The 19738-nt window shown below is 36.8% G+C and overlaps 1 protein-coding gene across 1 annotated transcript in view; it reads right to left on the bottom strand.

The window, feature by feature from the left end:
- Positions 1-850: 850 nt before the first annotated feature.
- LOC106872642 (dihydroxyacetone phosphate acyltransferase) overlaps positions 851-19738 on the bottom strand; it is a gene marked incomplete at its 5' end in the record, with an annotated part of 215486 nt that continues 196598 nt past the window's right edge. Inside the window, 2 exons of the mRNA XM_052971966.1 lie at positions 851-1105; positions 4329-4390. Of these exons, the coding sequence (XP_052827926.1) occupies positions 1023-1105; positions 4329-4390 (145 nt within the window). The remainder of the gene's footprint in view (positions 1106-4328; positions 4391-19738) is intronic.

Raw genomic sequence — 19738 nt, 5'->3', positions numbered from 1 at the left:
GGGGGGGGGGGACAAACACAGAAACAAACACACACACACACACACACACACACATATATATATATATATATATATATATATATATACATATATACGACAGGCTTCTTTCAGTTTCTGTCTACTAAATCTACTCACAAGGCTTTGGTCGGCCTGAAGCTATAGTGGAAGACACTTGCCCAAGGTGAACCCGGAACCATGTGGTTGGTAAGCAAGCTACTTACCTCACAGCCACTCCTGCGCCTACATAAAATTAATTTATATATTTCTCTTGCACAAGCCAAAATCAGTTTTATGTAATCATTATGGAATTGCCTTGAAAATGTATGTTCTGAGTCATTAATATTCTGCTGTGTTGCACTTTGTACACACAAACACACACACCAGCTACCATATAGAACAAGCTTCATTTGAGCATTTTCTTCTTCATTGCCCTTATTTGTTTATTTTTTCTTTTCATAACATCAGTACTAAAACCCTTTTCTGAAGAGGGACAATCTCCAAAATGTGCTAAGTAACTTAAAGCCCAATAAGATAATGAAACATTTATTAATTATACAGGACTGCCACTTCATTTATATGGTTCATATTCATAGCTTAGAAAACTGGGTCAAGGACACTCAATTTTTGCTGACCATGAGTTTTCAGTATTTATGATGGAGTATTTACTTTAGAACCTACTCTAATATTCAATAAATTTATAAGATAATGAATATATTTATTCATTCTATAAAACTATTTTGACATGTAAAATACTTTCTTGAAGTTATTTTAACAGAAAAGAAAATATATATTAAAAAGATTTGTTTTATATAAATGTTGAAATATGCAAAAAATAACAAATACAATGAGAAACTGTTTTAAATATTATTTAAATATCCATCATCTAGAAGTAATCCATGTATATAACAAAGGAAGCCATAAAAAGGGAAAATTATTTGAAATATAAAAAGAAATCTTTTTGATATCATATAGTTGTCAGTGTTTCTATTACCACTGAGAAGAAAACAAAACAGTAACAGGCTCTATAATTTAGCATTAACAACAACTGTCTTAGTATCAAGGTTGATACTAGCCACTGGTACAGTTGGAACTTCAATCTGTTGAGCTGAAATAGATAAAAAAAAATAGTTATAAATAAAGTCATAAATGAAGCTTTAAAACATTGAATTTACAAAACAATTTCATGCAACTATAATTGAAAATAGTTAAGAGGTTGCTAATTAATTAAAATTACACTTAGTATTTTCTGGTTAAGAAATGCAAAGGAGACAGCCCTGGAATTTAAATCAATTAAATTTAGTATGTACTGGCAAGGTGGAGGCATGTGACTACATGGTTAGGATGTTGGCTGCATGATCATAAGACTGTGGTTTTAACAAGCAATGTGTTCTGTTCTTGAGTAAAACACTTCACATCACATTCCTTCAGCCTACTGGAAAAACTGAGTAATCCAGCAATGGACTGGTGTCCCATCCAGGGGACAAAGGTATATATGTCACAGAAACCAGGAAACTGGCCATTATAAGCCCATTGGGCTCAAGAAGGATGGTTTATCCTTATCCTTATGCACTGGTGAGTGAAGTTGATCTTTAACAGCACTGTGAGAACTCTGGACAGAGAAGAAAAAAAATAAGTTTACTACATTTATAATCAATGTTTTAACATTCATTGACTATGTTGACAAAAAATATGTATAGAATACCACCAATAAAATTTATTCTTGAATCCTCATTTATAGGGTCTAATCTTCTGAGTATTAAGTAACTACTTCATTTCAAGTTTTCTTTTCTACTATATCTTCATATCTCTTTTCACTAGCTTGCATTAGCAATTAGCATTTCATATTCATACTCACGAATTCATCTTTACTGCATAACTAGCTGATGCGTTTATCTGTATTTAACCTACCAATCAAATTGCTTTTGACATTCTTTGTTCAAATTTCACAATCATGAATCATCAAATTTAAGGTAGGGAGAGAGAGAGAAGAACACCCTTAAATTTGGAATAAATATGGAAAATTTTTGACCAATCTATTTCAAAATCTTGTCAATATACTATCTTTAGCCTCATCTCCTGTCTGAGAAATTCATAACTTTCAGTTCATAGCTCTTGTACTGCTGGCTACTATAGTACATTATGAGCACACTATTAGAATACTTAATATCCCCTTGCATAATAAAAATGAGTTTTCTCTTAATGTAGAGCTTTGATGATTCCTCTTGCTGAATTAGTTTGATTATATTCACTCTGAGATCTTTGAACCTGCTTTTTCATTTTCAAACATATGTGGCAGCTCTTGAAAAGTAAGTTATTAGCTGTAGAAGCTTCCAAGCATGTCCAATTCCAAACTTCTTTGTGATAGAAAGAGTTAAGTATAAGGAAGCTAAGACGACCAGCAAGTGATTACAGGCAATGTAAAATGCAAGAATTAGGTATAGATCATGTATAATACATGTATCATGCTGCAAGTAAGGTTAGAGTACTACAAGGTAGATATTACAAACCTAGCAAACATTACCATTTCATGTTCCACCATTATAAAAAAACTTATCCCTTCAAATATTAAGCTACTGTAAGAATAAAAAGATAAAAATAATGACCTTCTACTGGTGAAAGAAAATAGGAAGCATATAAAAAAGGCATCTTCATGTGAAAGAAATACATATATTTATATGTATGCTAGATGTCGTTGTCATCACCATCCTCGTTTAACATCCATTTTCAATATTGGTATGTGTTGGATGGTTAGACAGGATCTGGTGAGCTACAGGACTGCATCAAGTTTCAATGTTAGCTTTGGTATGGTTTCTATAGCTGGATGGCCTTCCTAATGCCAACCCTTTTCATTCTGTCCTAACGGTGGTATGAAAAAAGCACTATTGAGGTTACCAAGTAAATTGCAAGACAAGATTAAAAAGAAAAAGAAAAAATGGCTACCCTGCATTATATATTGACAGATGGGAATAGCTGGAAAGAAGATAAAGATGGTAGTGAAAAGGTGCCAGAGTCAACTCTCAAAGTACAAGCAAGGAGTATAAAAGAGAATATGGATTGTGGATCAAGGAGGGAAGGAGAAGAGTAATGGGTGGTTGGAGATGGGAGTAGAGGTGAATGCAGTGAGTGATGAACAAGAGTAGACATGCAGTTGATGGTAAATATAGTGTGTGGGGAGGGGCAAGGTGAGAAAGATAGAAGTGAGTCAGGAAGGAGGATAGATTAGAAAGTAGGGTGAATTTGATAAATTATTCAAAAAAGCATATATTTGTAGCATTTGTGAAACTACAGCTACAAAAAAATGGAGAGCCATTAATACAGAGGAAATAAGCTAGAAAGAAATTATGCCTAGATAACACCAATATTCATATGGAAGCAGTAAGTGAGGTGATAGGAAATTAAATTTATCAAAACAATATTTTACCTACAACTTGTACTGTGGATCACTTCTTTCCTCAGTTGTCAACCACAATGATTTCAGTACCTTCCAACAGTGTTGCTCAATCTAACAGTGCTGAACAGGACTGATGCTATCAGAGAATATCCAAGTTCATTTGGTCTAAACTGTAGCATGCTTTTCCCCTCCATTATCCATGAAGCTACCACACAAAACTAGGTGCGACTATAACAACTCCAATCATGCAACAACTATTTTGTTTTACTGTTTGCTGAAGATTTGTTCTTTGCTAACAGCTTTGATTTTTTTTTCCTACATATAACCTGCCATATCTATAATGAAGCATTTTCTACTTCCTTCTTTAGTTCATGAATCACAGCCCTACTGTTCTTCCCAAATTCAATATCAGCTAAGAAGCACATAGCAGAACTAGTTTCAATTTCACAGTAATTCCCCTTACTGAAATCAAAGCACATTACCATTCTTGTACCTTACACAATTTTCTAGGAGCATCATAGTTTAGTATCTTCTTTTTGCATACCTAGTTAATATTGTCTACCCAAGACACAGGTAAATAACAATCAGGACTTTTTAAATCATGTCAGACCATGCAATAAAGAGAGAGAATTACTTTGTTATTGCTGTATACCTTGAGAACACAAGTGCTTCCTTCAAGTTCACCTGCACCTTATAGTCATTAGCACCATACAGAAGTTTGGTAATAACTAATCAAACATATTCTATAAACCAACTCAGCCTGCTCAGTGTAAGAACCAAATTTCACAATCATAGCATCATTAAAATGATGACCAACATACTTTAAATCCTATAACTTATGGTTTAGTTAGAAAACTGATAAACAGACGCATGATAGCTAAAAGCCAGTCCTTAAACCTAGAAATTTAATGTTTTCTTTTATTTTACAAACACTTACCAATATTCTCTGTAATTTTTGTTAATACGACAGTATTTGGTGACATATACACATTTCCACCTCTGTAAAAAAATTAAAAAAATTTAATGTGGAATTTCGTCAAAATACAAATTTTACAAAATTTAAGTACATTTAGCAAGGGCATGGAAAATCAAGTACCAATTGTGCATTTGTTTAATGCTTCTAGTCAACTCCTCTTTAGTATGTACACAGTTAACTAAAAACCTAGTCTGGGAGCATGATGAATATTTAGACAGACAAATATGCAAGATGGTAGTCAGATTATGTTGTATATGTTTTGACAGCTAACCTTTGGAAAGAATTAGTGGTATTCATAGTTCAGAATAGTTTGTGGACTCCATTTTACAGATAGACTTATGGTTAAATACTCCTATGCATCTAGTACATGTAAAGTTTGGGTTCTTTGGTAATCTTGCTAGAAATCCGACTTCTTTTGAGTATCCGTTTATTTTGTGCCATCTGTTACTAATTAGCAGCATATTGAAATCTTAAACTGTTTTGAAACTTTTTTCTGCAGCTCTTGGCTAGATTTACAATAAGAAATATCAGCATATAAATATTCTCAAGGACATCAAGTCATGAACTGAGACATTATTGCCTTAAGAATTATAATGAGCAGTTTGGAGATGGGGAGTAGCTACCTTTACTCAACTTTCTAACAATTTTAACCTTGCTGATAAAGACCTAATACACATCTTGAAAAGCTCACGCGGGCCATTTATCAGTACCTAGTATTCTCAGAAATAATGCATATGAGAAGCTGCCTTCTTCATTTCAACTGATCAAGCAGCTTATTCTTCACTAAAAACTTCTATTACTGAATTGTTTCACTAGAAGTACAGCACTGATGATCTCATATCCTGACACAAATCCTTTAACTCTATGTTGTACTAATTATGTTAGTATTCTCTAAACTACTTTAAGGCCAACCAGTAGTAATTACCAACCAGTAGAGCAGACCATCTGCCCTTGTTACAATGATGCCATACCAGTTATAAGGGATAACATATTTCTTCATGAATTATTAATTAACTAATTGTTATAGAATAGTTTGATGTATTTTATATCTAAGAAAATATTTCTTTCTTTTGATTCCACTAGAATGTAAATTTTTCTTAACTTATTCATATTCCCCATCTACCAAATTTTGCTAATGGTTGTTCACTCACTTGTTTAGGTATGTTAATGAAACTTCTATTAAATGTGTAGCTCTTTATAGTTGGAAATTTTGAATTATAGAGATTACCTGTAGTTTTCTTGGTATTTCTAAGTTTTACCTAAGAAACTGTATTGGTAGGGAGAGTTTGATTAAGCTGGAGCCTTAGTTTAATGCCAGAGATACGTGTTACTTTCTCATGATAACCACATCTCACCTACACTTCATTATAATAGGATGCATTGTCATTAAAATTCTTTTCGTTAGCTGAGAGATTAAAAGTTCTTATTGAGCTATTATTTCTAATGAAACTATTATTGATTTAAGATGATTAAATTTCTTACTTGTGTACTATAGAGGTTCATTAGAAAAGGATAAAAAAGGCCAGAAGGCCATCAAGGAAATCAACAATTTTTATATTCTTATCAAAAGATTATAATCCCTAAAGAATTAATGAAGGGATTTTTTAAAGTTGTTCTAAGTCAGAGGTAGAGAAATTAATAGTTGTGAAAAGAGACACATCACAGTACAATCCTCTGCCTAAGTGTCTGAAATTTTAAAAAATTTATGTTCGAGGAATAGGCTTACTAAATCAGCTATCTAAGCTGAATTGTAGGATTCAGTATCAAAATTATTAGTTCTGGATTTTCTAGTACAATAATAGTCTTGGAATAAGATCAATGTGTTTCTAGATGCTAAAATTATGACCATATCTTTATCTGTTAAGCTAGTAAAAATACGAGGAGGTATCCAAAAGCAACTGGAAACATTCTCTGTGGGGAAAGCCAGTTGTAGTTCAGACTTCCACTGCTAGAAGCCACTTTATGAAACCCTCAGGGATCAATCCGCTAACTGGCAGTGGCAAGTGAGGTCATTTTGCCATGTTGTGTGTTATTGTTTTACAGTGCTTCTTCCTTTTTTGTTGATTTTTGCAATGGCTGAAACGAAAGAACAGTCTGCTTTTGTGAAATTCTGTTTTCTTATTTCTTTATTGCCCACAAGGCGCTAAACATAGAGGGGACAAACATGGACAGACAAAGAGATTAAGTCAATTGTATCAATCCCAGTGAGTAACTGGTACTTAATTTATCGACCCCGAAAGGATGAAAGGCAAAGTCGACCTTGGCAGAATTTGAACTCAGAATGTAGCGGCAGACAAAATACCGCAAAGCATTTCGCCAGGCGTGCTAACGTTTCTGCCAGCTCGCCACCTTTACTACTTTTGTGAAATTCTGTTTTCTGCTGGGGAAAACAGCGGCCAAAACAGTTGTCATGCTTCAGATAGCTTACAAGGATGTTGCCTTGAGCAAAACACAAGTTTACAAATGGTTTTCTTGCTTTAGGAATGGCCCCTATGAACTTGAAGACCAACCTTGTTCAGGGTGACCATCAACCTCCTGAATGAATGCAAACATCACGAAAATTCATGAAATGATCTTGGAGGATCATTGCCAAACATTTGATGAACTTGTGTGACTGGTGTGTCCTGGAGCTCCTGCCAATGAGTTTTGAGTGAGGAGTTGCAAATGAAAAAGAGTTGCAGCAAAATTTGTGCCTCACTTGTTCATGGAAGATCAAGAGCTGTCATAATTGAATGTGTGTTGTGTACTGAAAGAACAGTTGGAAGTTGATCTGGACCGTTTTTCGAAGGTGATCACTGGTGATGAAAGCTGGTGCTATGGCTATGACCCAGAAATGAAGCAGCAATTAAGTCAATGGAAACATTCAATGTCATCACACCCCCAAAAAAGCATGTCAAATGAAGTCTAATGTCAAGATGATGATGATTTGTTTCATCAATGTGAAAGGAATTGTCCACACAAAATTTGTTCCTCCTGGTCAAACTGTTAACCAGACATTTTACTTGGAAGTTCTGAAGTATTTGTGAAATGTGTTAAGCTGAAAACACCCTGACCTGTGGAAAGTGGTGGTTTCATCATGACAATGCACCTGCACACACTATCTTGAGTGTGAGACAGTTTTTGACAAAAAATGGCATGACTCTGCTTACCCACTCTCCTTGTTCACCTGATCTTGCTCCGTGCGACTTTTTTTTTTGTTCCCCTGAATGAAAAAAGTCCTTAATGGAAAACGTTTTGCAGATGTGGAAGAGGTGAAGAAAAAATGATGGCGGCATTAAAAGGCATCACTTTACAAGAGTTCCAGAACTGCTTCAAACAGTGGAAAACATGTCTGGATTGATGGATTGCTTCAAATGGAGAGTACTTTGAAAGCAATAAAAGTGTAAACATGTAAAAGTAAGTGAATAAAATAACATTGCAAAATTCCAGTTTCTTTGGGGTACCCCCTCATAAGTACCTTATTCAAAAGTAAAGGCAATATGGATGAATAATAGCTACTTATATCAAACTACAAGAATGGAATTTTTTGCTTGTATAGTAACCTAACAAAACACTATATCACTTCACCAGAGCTATCCAAAAGAAATAGTTTTATAGAATTTTTCATTTTGGTACTATATTATCTAGAATCCCCTCACTAGTACGAGTAATGGATTTTCCTCTAAACTGTGCTTATATGTTTCGTTTTTGGATTTGGTTTGCAAGATTTGAGAGTCAAGACTATTGAAAAGGTTGCAAGACGCAACGAAAATTTTAGGAAAATAAAAATAATAAGTGGAAATTTTAACGGTGATTGTGTTAAATTTTAAGGCACGATAAGAAAATGACTCTCCCCAGACACAACAGAATGTGCTTCTATGGTCTTCAACATTTAAATGAGGGATCTTAGGCTTAAAGGGCTCTGTTCTACCAGCTAAAGTGAATTCAGTGTCTAATTTATAACCCTTATCATTTGTATTTTATAGATAATTTTTTCTAGCTTTTTTTTTTATAATTCATATTTACAACCTTAGTAGCTATATTTTTGATTAAAATAGCATATACATTGCCTGCTTTATCTGAATGTAAATGTAAAAAAAATATGAGCATTTGATCTGGGAGATTCTGTGAGAAAGATTCTTTTGAAACTCATTTGCCATGGTTTAATTTTCTAGAACTATATATGAGGGGTGTTCTTTAAAGATTTCCCTTGACCCACTTCCGGAAACGGAACTTGTACAAGTATCATCAAACATGTCTCTACATGTCACCTTGTAAATTTCAGCTTTCCACTAGTATTCATTTGTCTTCTATGGCTGCTGAAATGGACTAAGGTGTTATAATGGAGGCAGCTGAAAGCAGATCAGTGATCAGGTTCTTATACTTGAAAGGTTGTACACCAAAAGAGACTTTTGATGAGATGAAAGAAGTTTATGGTGATGATGCACCATCATACAACATAGTCAAGCACTGGTATCACCAGTTCAAATGTGGTTGGACATTGGAGAAAACTGCTCCTATTCCTGGCTGACCACATTCCGCCATTGATGACGACACCATCCATAAAGTGGAAGCTGCCAAACTATTTGGCAACTAGCCCAAGAAGTGAAGATAAGTGTAGGGTATGTGGAAAAAAAAACATTCACAACCATTTGCACATGTGGAAGTTGTCTGCACGATGGATTACCTGGATGCTCACACCTTTTCAGGAGCAGGAACAAGTCAATTGCTCCCAGGTTCTTTTGGCAATGTGCCAAGAAAATGAGGAAGACTTTTTCAGCAGATTTATCACACAGGATGAAACATGGGTCCATCACTATGATCCTGAGACTGAAGTCCAGTTGAAGCAATGCAAGCATGATACCTCACCAACCCTCAGCAGGTAAGGTGGTGCTCAGTCTTTTGGGACCAGCATGGAGTAGTGATGATGAATTTTCTGGCAAAGGGCACCACAATTAACAGAGCATATTATGCTTCTCTGCTGCAAAAATTGCAGGATGCCATCAAAGCAGAGAGGCATGGCATGCTGACCAAAGGAGTCTGCCTCCTCCAAGACATGCCCCAGTTCACAATGCACATGTTGCCCAGATGAAAGCACACTCCTGCAGCTATGAAATCCTTCCTCATCCTCCTTACTCTCCCAACCTTGCACCATCTAACTTACACCTCTTTCCAACCAAAAATCTTTTTTGAAGGGGAAGCACTTTTCGGATGATGATGAACTTATTTCCAGATATGCAACCTACTGACTTCTACAGACAAGGTCTTCACATCTGAATAAGGCAATGGGAGAAGTGTATCGCCACTGGTGGTGGCTATATAGAGAAGGACTAATAATTAAGCCAAGTTTCGCTTATCTCAGTCCTTGGGAAGTGGGTCAGGGGAAATCTTTAATGAACACCCCTTGTATGTATGTGTGTGTGTGTATATATATATAGTTTATCGATGAGAATTAGATATTCTCTGTATCGAATACACTTAGTAGTACTCAAGCAGTTTAAACTTGAGTGGATGGAGGAGTAAATGTAAGGATAAGCAAGTTACAAAGAATATTAAAACAGTTCTATATTTGAGAGATGAGGAATTATGTACATTATTTACATTTGTCGGATATTTATCCTCATCTTGTTTCTTAACACAATGTTTCAGCTGATATACTCTCCAGCCTTCTTCAGGTGTCCTGGGGTAAATTTCAAATCTGGGTTCTCATTCCTAAGGTATTTTTCAATATTATTATTATTATTATTATTATTATTCAGGTCACTGCCTGGAATCGAACTTGGAATCTTGGAGTTAGTAGCCCACGCTCTTAACCACTGTGCCATATGCCCATGGGCAATTATGGAGTGAATTTTAGGGGTTATAAATCTAATATTTTCCTATCCTTCCCTAATACTGGTTCTAATATGCTATTCATATCTGCACTCAGTCTGCTTAGGAGGTTATTATGTCCTAGTATATGTGCTGCCTCTTTTAGTTTTCCTATTTTCCAGTGGTGTTCTCTGTCTACTATTTTAACTTCATCCCACAGGGGTAGGTGGTCTCCGTTTTTACATACATGATCAGCTATACCCGATTTATCAATATCTCCTCATGTCACAGGTTTACGATGTCTCTCTACCCTTATTTTGAGGGGCAGCATGTTTCACAGCTGCATGAGATGGAGTACACACAGTCTTTGGTCATATTCTCTTCTATTGGTGGTTTTATTCAAAGGAGATATTTGTGAAGTATTTTATTACTCTTGAATACTGTCCTGATGTTATACTGGCTGCATATCTTTTGTAACTTTTCGGAAAGGCCTTTCACATAGGGTAGACAGACTGTGGTCAGTTTATGGGTTTCATCCTCTCTTCTCTTCTTAATTGGAGTGGATAGTATGCTTTTGGGGTAGTTGTTGCTTAATAGATTGTTACTTAGCTTGATCATTTCTTCATGGTCTGTATCAGGATCGCTACTTATATTCTTTGCTTGATGTTTTAGGCACTGAGCAATCCCCCTCTTTACACTGTATGGATGGTGGGAATTGAAGTTGAGATATCGTCTGGTGAAAGCTGGCTTACGGTATACAGATGTATTGGATCCATACTTGATGTGTGTTATTAATACACCCAGGAATGCTAGCTGATTGTCTTTTTCCTTTTCCATTGTGAACTGAATGGATGGCTTTATTGAGTTCACATGATCTAACAGTACTTGGACATCTTCCTGGTGGGGCCAGAGTATAAAGGTGTCATCAACATATCGCAGCCATAGGGTTGGTTTTAGTGGTGTTCATCCTAAAGCCAAATTCTCAAAGTATTCCATGAATATATTGGCTATTATCGGTGATAATGGCAAACCCATAGCTAAACCCTCTTCCTGTCGATATATATCAGTGTCCATTCTGAAGTAGGTAGTATCTACACAGGTCAACATTTCCATCAAGTATTGGTATACTAGTGCGTTCTTTTAGTTTTACTTGAATCACCGATAGTGCTTCACCAGTTGAGACTTTGGTGAACAGACTTATCACATCTAGACTCACCATCAGGTTGGATCCAATGGGGATATTCTTGATCAATTCTGTGAAGTGGATGGAATTCTTCATGTATGATGTTGACTTTCCTGCTAATGGACTGATTATATCCACAAGGAAGTGGCTCAGTGGATGACATGCTGAACTTCTACAGCTCACTGTAGGTCTTAATGGAATCTTAGGAATTCCTAATGGAATCTTAGGAATCCTTGTGACTCTTAGGAAGACCGTACACGTGTGGTAGCTTACTTTAGTGTTGAGTCAGTTGCCTGTAATTCATTGGTATAAAGTGATCCTTGTTCTTGGTCAAGATCTGTGACAACTTCCTCTCTGCTTTCAGAGTTGGGTCTTTCTTTACTTTGCTGTAGCTACCATCACTTATGAGACTTGCCAATTTTTCAGAGTAGTCAGACTTGTTCATCACCACTGTAGCATTTCCCTTGTCTGTTGGAAGTATTATGATGGAATTGTCATTCTGTAGTATTTTGATAGCAAACTTTTCTTCCTTAGTGATGTTTGGTTTGGGAAGTTTCGTTTTTTTCTAGTACCTGTCTCACTTTCCAACTTAGTTCATCTTCCTGAGTTTTTGATATTTTTATGGCTATCTCTTCAATAGTGGCTATTATGTCCAAGTATGGAATGAGCTTGATGGTTGTTGCAAAATTGAGACCTTTGTTTAGTACCACTTCTTCAGAGCTTTCGAGATGTCGGTTACTTATGTTAATTACTGCTTTCACAGGTGGGTGACGGACTTCAGTCTTCATTCTCTGACCTTTGAGCTTCATAAACTTCTTAACCTGGCATGTTTTCACCTTTTCAAATTCTTTCTTGTACAACTTTTCTAGATCTTGTTGGATTCTCTTTCAATCATCATCTCTGGTTATTCTCCTAAGTAATGAAGATAACCTCTCTCTGATTTCATTATTTAGTTGATGTTTTTTCCAACGGTTATAATGGATCCTCTCATGGACGTGGGCATGTCCTGCCCTTTCTGCTACTCTTCAAGCTTTATATGAATCCACTGGTATCATTACATTCAAGCCAGGTGCTATTAGCTTTGAATCTCTACATCTACACAGGAAAGTATTACAAATCTAACAGCTGTTTCTGGGGACCCAGTGGTCCAAAATAATGATTGTAAATTGATTCCATCATTAGATGATACGAGCTTCTATCTTCAAAGAAGAAATCTTACATTTGAAGTATACATACTTAATTTCTTCTTGGAACCAGATTATATGCTGACTTGCAATGGATTTATCTGGAACTTTCTAGTACTAATTTATTAAGATTCTGTTTATAATTAGAATATATTCTCTCATTTTCAGTTAATTGTCTTTTGGCTCCACTAATTTAATGTGGCATATAACATAATTTTCTACTGCCTGATAATAATTACTGAACTTCTGAAAAATACAACAAAAAACCCCCCAGTATATATGCAACAATTGGAGGCAATTTCATTCTTTCATTTCTAATAACATAAAGCAGGAATATCATACACATGAATAGGGATGGAAAACATGGCAGTAATGTTCTTATTATTCAATTGAGAATGCAGGAATTTAGGTTCATTGCAAAAATAGCAGCAACTTTATTCTTCTTTTGTTCACCATAAATGGTGGAACACTTACAGAAAGGAACATAGCTGTATTTTATTGTGGTAAAATTAACAATGGCTACAATGATGCTTTCTTTCTTATAAACAACCATGAGTAGAAGAGAAATGGTGAGAGAAAAGAAACGTCACAATACAGTAAAAAATGAAAGGAAAAGAGTAAAAATTCATCAAATAACAGTGTATAATAGTAAAAATTATCAGAAGGTGAAAATGATAGAAAAATAAGACAGCTAAAAAGGAAAGAATATGAGAGAAGGATGAGACAACAAGAAAGTAATAAAGATAGAGAAATAAGATAGCAGAGAAAGGAGAAAATTACAGAAATAGCAAAAAATGAAGAAAATAGCAATCTTATGATTGCTAAAAAATGAAGAAAGAATAAATGGAGTATGCAAGCGTGAAAAAGACTGAAAAATAAGATTTAAAAAGAAGTTTTGTAAAGACAATTTGTAGAAAATGTATGCAATGTCTGGGTGCAACATTTACTTATCACAAAATATGTAATGAGTAGTGCTAGAAAGTGGGACAATGTGGCAACTCAGTTGCCAAATTTTGAGTCTTGTTTTAGATACCACTTTAGAATCAAAACACTTACCTAAAACATTCATGAATACAATTGGGCTTTTCAAATAACACCATTTGGGACAAGAATTACCAGGGAAAGTGGTTTTATAACTTTTAAAGTGCAAAGACAAATATATTACAGAACTGGCTCACTTACATATTTATAGAATAGAGAATCACAATTTTTACAGATATGTTTGACACTGACATTGCACATCCAGCAAAGCATATTAGCTTCATTTCTTTCAAGCTTGTGCATGTCCTTGGCAGCCACAGCCCATGTTTCACTGCCATGCAGCATAGCTGTTTTCACACAGACATAATACAGTCTGCCTTTCACTCTGAGCGAGAGGCCCTTTGTTGCGAGCGGAAGTAGGAACTCTCCGAACTTTGCCCAGCCTATTCTTATTTTTGCAGCTACACTCTCAGAGCATCCATCTCCACTACTAATTTTGTCACCTAGATAACGGAAGCTATAAACTACCTCTAACTTACCCCACTGGCAGTTGATGGAGTCTGTTTTCTGTACATTTTTTGTGTTTATTGTACCTTCCACACACAAGACTATTTTCCCAGTTAACCTTCCTTGGATATTGCTGCACCTCTTATGTGTCCATAGCTTGCACGAGGTACATTTCATGGAATTCCTACAGATTGTGATTTGTCTGCTTTCCTACTTACCAAAACTTTGGTTTTTGCTAGATTAACTCTAAGGCCCTTTGATTCTAGATCTTGCTTATATGTCAGAAATTTCTTCTCTAGTTCTGATAGTGATTTGGCTATAAGAACAAGGTCATCAGCATAGAGGAGCTCCCAAGGGCAGCCTGACTTAAATTCCTCTGTTATTACCTGGAGGACTATGATGAACAAGAGGGGGCTGAGGACTGATCCTTGGTGAACACCTACTTGTACCCTGAATTTCTTGCTAACCTTCATCTTCCTAATAGCACCCCTGTACATGGCTTGTAGAGCTCTCACCAACAACTCATTGACCCCTAGCTTCCACATTGACCATCAGATAAGGGAGTGGGGGACTTTGTTTAAGGCTTTCTCCATGTTGGTGTGAAAAGTTGGGCACAAGAGGCATCTGATGTGGTGTGCAAGAGAGATGGCTGTGCAGGTATGGCCATGTGATGTGTATGGATGAGGACAGCTGGGTAAAGAAGAGCTGACTTCTAACTGTGGAGGGAACCTGTAGTAGAGGTAAACCCAGGAAGACATGGGACGAGGTGGTGAAGCATGACCTTCGAACATTGGGCCTCACGGAGGTAATGATTAGTGACCAAGACCTTTGGTAATATGTCGTGCTTGAGAAGACCCGTCAAGCCAAGTGAAATCATAGTTGTAGCCGGTGCTGGTGTCACATAACTGGCACCCATGGTGATGGCATGTTAAAAGCACCTTTCATGTGTTGTGCCTTATGGAGGCAATGACAAATGACCAAGACTCTTGGCAATATGCTGTGCTTGAGAAGAAGACCCATCAAGCTGAGTGAAATTGTAGTCATGGTAGATACTGGTGTCATGCAACTGGCACGTAAAAAGCACCCGTTATATTCTCAGAGTGTGTGGCGTTAGGAAGGGCATCCAGCCATAGAAACTATGCCAAATCAGACTGGAGTCTGGTGCAGCCCCTCAGCTTACCTGCTGTGGTCAAACTGTTCAACCCATGTCAGCATGGACAACAGATGTTAAATGATGATGATGATGATATTTTATAGGTGACATTCAAAAGAAAATACAAAATCAGAACTTATTTTAAATTTGCAGGAGAGATTTCCTAAAAAGAATTCTTATGTCAGAAGCTTTCAGTATGCTTTAGAATATACTTCTGGATTTTCTAAGTTGTCATCAATGCTGACAAAAGACCAACAAGAATATATGCATTGGTTTAATGTCTCTGAATGTAATGAGAAGAACACGGTAAACAAGATATTGTTTTAAAATAAGGTGACATAACCATCAAACTCAAAAATGAAACTCACTTTGTATACAATGTTTTACAATATATATCCATTGCTTTTTGTTAACAACTGAGAAGATGGATACCATTTTTGTATGCTACAAGCTGGTGGAATCTCTTTCAAAAGAAACTGTATCCTGTGTGGATTATGTTTATTGATTGATGAAATTCATCTTTTTAATCACTACATTGTTGATATATATATCAAAATAGAATCAGAAAGGTTGTGCTACATAAGAATGCATCTTAAAGGACTACGTTCAGAATTCTACACATGTTTGAGCTTGGATAACTTTGTATTCACACATCCAGTTTTAAAGGAAGCTCAAAATATATGCATGAGAAGAAAGAGGACACTATGAATTATGTGCAAAATTATGGACATCCTGATATTTTCAAGTTTTACTTATAATGCTGAATAGAATGAAACTTAAGTAGAGCTTTAAGTGCAAGAGTATTTCCTCATAAGGCTTCTAAATTGATGGATGTTATAACAATCATGCATATTTTGACTGTTGTTGCCACATGTACATAACTGAATGGCAAAAAAGAGCCTTCCTTATTCACATAATTAAATCTGGTTTTTACATAAAATTCACTCTAATTAGACAAGCAGAATTTCCAAACTCCACAAAACCAAAGAAAATTATGAAATTGCAAGGTCAATCCCACTATATCTTAGATCAAAAAAGTGTAGAAAACATTATCTAAATAATTTTAGTAAAGAAATGAAAATAGGTGACAACAGACATCCATCATATGAAGGGAAGGCAGCACAAAATAGAAATTTTGAAACAAAAATTGGTTAGCATGTAACTGGAAACAATGGATTGTGCCTTACGGCCCTCTTTTATCCAAGGCATTCAATGCCCTGACACTGTGATATTAATTCTCCAACAACAGCCACTTCAAGATGAAGTTACACAGCACCTAATGGGATGGTATATTTGTAGTAATGAGGTTTTTTGGAAAATATTCTACTTCCTTTTCTTGAAAAATATCTTATAGTTCAACAATTGACTGTTCAGTTAGAGAATGGACTCTATAAATGTTGGTAGAGTAACTTTTCTTCCTGTCCTTCATTGCAGGCAAATAATGGTTCCTAGTGGAAGCAATATGCCATCATGGAGTTTTTGATGAAAGAGGGCTACAACATCCACAAAAGGCTAAAGCTTTGGAGTAATCCATACAGACCATTCACTGCGGTCAGACATAAATCACCAGCAAGTGGATGAATTATTTCACATGGACAGATGAGACACAATCAATGAGCTTGGAGCACAACTGGGCTATAATCACAATGCAATGCAAAAAATGATGGAAAACTTTGGGTATCAGTAAGTGGGTACCTTGGCAGTTATCACCCAATTTGAAGGACAGAAAGATAGAAATCTGCTCTGATCTGATAGGAGCATTTGAAGCCAATAAAGACACATTTTTTTCTGACTTGATGATGACAGAAGATGAAATGTGGCTGTATATTTATGATTCAAAAATGAAGGTGCAGTTCATGGAATAGAGTCACATCCTTTCTCCAAGGACTAAGAAGATCAAGAGCTAGCAATTGTCACAGAAAGTCATGGTAACTGTTTTTTTGGGGATGACAAGGACATAATTCTCCTTGATTTTTTTTGGAATATAGGTTGTACTGTGAACAGCAAGCAGTACACCAAGACACTCAAAAAGCTTAGAGAAGACATTAGGAGGAAGAGACAAAACAAGGAACTGAAAATGATCTACATTCACAATGACAATATGTGACCACACTTATCTATAGCAACAAATCAGGCAATAGCCAAATTGGGATGGTCAGCGGACTATATTTGTGATTTAGGGGATCCAGTATCACTATGTGTGAAAGAGAATCGCGATGTCGTAGGAGAGAAATGTGTCCGCATGGATAATGGTTCACTTGCACTAAACGAGGCTGCAAAGAAAGAGGTTTGGAGACGCCGCTATGAAAGGTTGCTCAATAAAGAGAATGAATGGGAGAAAGAGAGTCTGCCGAAGGTCAACCCAACAGAGGGACCAGCTATCTAAGTTGACAGTACCATGGTAGATAAAGCAATTATGAGTATGAAGACAGGGAAAGCCCCCGGCCCATCAAGAATCGCTGCAGAGAGGCTCAAAATATCTGGCAGTGTCGGCGATAGCCTAGTCACCCGTATAGTCAATCAGGTGATACACGAAGTAGTCATACCCAATGACTGGTGTAGCAGCACAATAGTCAACTGCTACAAAGTTAAAGGTGACGTTTAGATACAAATAATCACACAGGTATGAAGTTGTTGGATCAAGTAATGGAAGTCACGGACAGGGTCATAGCCCAACTAATTAGGGAGAGAGTCAATTTAGATGAGATGCAGTTTGGGTTCGAGCCAGCGAAAAGCACCACTGATGCTATATTCCTGGTTAAACAGCTGCAAGAGAAATACCTACTCAAAGATAAACCTCTGTACCTGGCTTTCGTTGACATGGAGAAAGCCTTTGACAGGGTTTCCTGATCCCTTATCTGGTGGTCAATGAGGAAACTAGGGATAGAAGAATGGTTAGTGAGAGCTGTGCGAGCCATGTACAGAGACGCTGTCAGTAAGGTGAGGGTTGGCAACGAATACAGTGAAGAATTCTGATTAGAAGTAGGAGTCCACCAAGGTTTTGTCCTCAGCCCCCCTCCTATTTATCATAGTCCTCCAGGCAATAACAGGAATTCAAGACAGTATGCCCCTGGGAGCTCGTCTATGCTGATGACCTTGCCCTAATTGCTGAGTCACTAACAGAACTAGAGAAGTTTCAGGTGTGGAAGCAAGATTTAGAATCGAAGGGCCTTAGAGTGAACCTAGCTAAAAAAAAAGTCCTAATAAGTAGGAAGGTAAACAAAACACAAACCTCTTAAAGTAGACGGCCCTTCTCAATCTGTAGAAAAGGCGTAGGAGGAACTCTATAAGATGCACCCAGTGTAAGCTATGGACACATAAGAGGTGCAGCAATATCAAAGGAAGGCTAACTAGGAAGTTAGTTTTTGTATGTGGCAGATGTTCAGGAGCAATAAACACTGAAAATGTGCCGAAAACAACTTCTGCCACATTCCAGGGAGAAAAACTAGACGTAGTTGATAGCTTCCATTATCTAGGTGACCAAGTTAGCAGTGGGAGACGGTGCGCTGAAAGTGTAGCTGCTAGAATAAGAATAGCCTGGGCAAAATTCAGAGAGCTCTTACCTCTGCTGGTGACAAAGGGCCTCTCGCTCAGAGTAAAAGGCACACTATATGATACATGTGTACGAACAGCCATGCTACATGGCAGTGAAACATGGGCTGTGACTGCTGAGGACATGCATAAGCTCGCAAGAAACGAAGCCAGTATGCTCTGATGGATGTGTAATGTCAGTGTGCATACTTGACAGAGTGTAAGTACCTTGAAAGAAAAGTTTGTCCAAAGAAGTATTAGTTGTGGTGTGCAAGAGAGACGGTTGCGCTGGTATAGTTATGTGGCAAGAATGGATGAGGATAGCTGTGTGAAAAATTGCCACACCCTAGCGGTTGAGGGAACCTGTGGAAGAAGTAGATCCAGGAAGACCTGGGATGAGGTGGTGAAGCACGACCTTCAAACTTTAGGCCTCACCGAGGCAATGACTAGTGACTGGGACCTTTGGAAATATGCTGTGCGTGAGAAGACCCGGCAAGCCAAGTGAGAGCATAATCTGTGGCCTCTGCCAGAAGTGTTGCCAGCTCAATTATTCGTATCTTTACTTCATTGGACACTAAACTCTGCTTGCGAAAACCTGTTGGGGCAAGTGAAATCAAAATCGTAATTAAACTATAATCGATGACCGGCACCTGTGCCAGTGGAGCACTAACAGCAGCATCCAAGCGTGATCATTACCAGAGCAGCTGTCTGGCTTCTGTGCTAGTGGAACATAAATAGCACCATTTGAGTGTGATTGTTATTAGTGTCGCCTTACTGGCACTTGTGCCGGTGGTACGTTAGAAAATCATTCGAGTGATGCAATTTAATGTAATGCTCGCATTACTTAAATAAATGGAGTAGCATGAAACGTGCGTACTGCAATCATCGTTAAAATCCGTGTTGCTTATTTTGATTTTTTGATCACCTCGTTTTTGGAATGGTTTTTGTATAATACCATACTATACTATATTCTGGTGCCTAAACATAAGTACCATATTCAATTTTTAATCTAAATCTAAACCTTTTATATATATATATATAT

Source organism: Octopus bimaculoides, chromosome 11 (genome assembly GCF_001194135.2).
Source record: "Octopus bimaculoides isolate UCB-OBI-ISO-001 chromosome 11, ASM119413v2, whole genome shotgun sequence".
Taxonomy (NCBI): Eukaryota; Metazoa; Mollusca; class Cephalopoda; order Octopoda; family Octopodidae; genus Octopus; species Octopus bimaculoides.
This window is presented reverse-complemented; position numbering and strand designations above follow the sequence as displayed.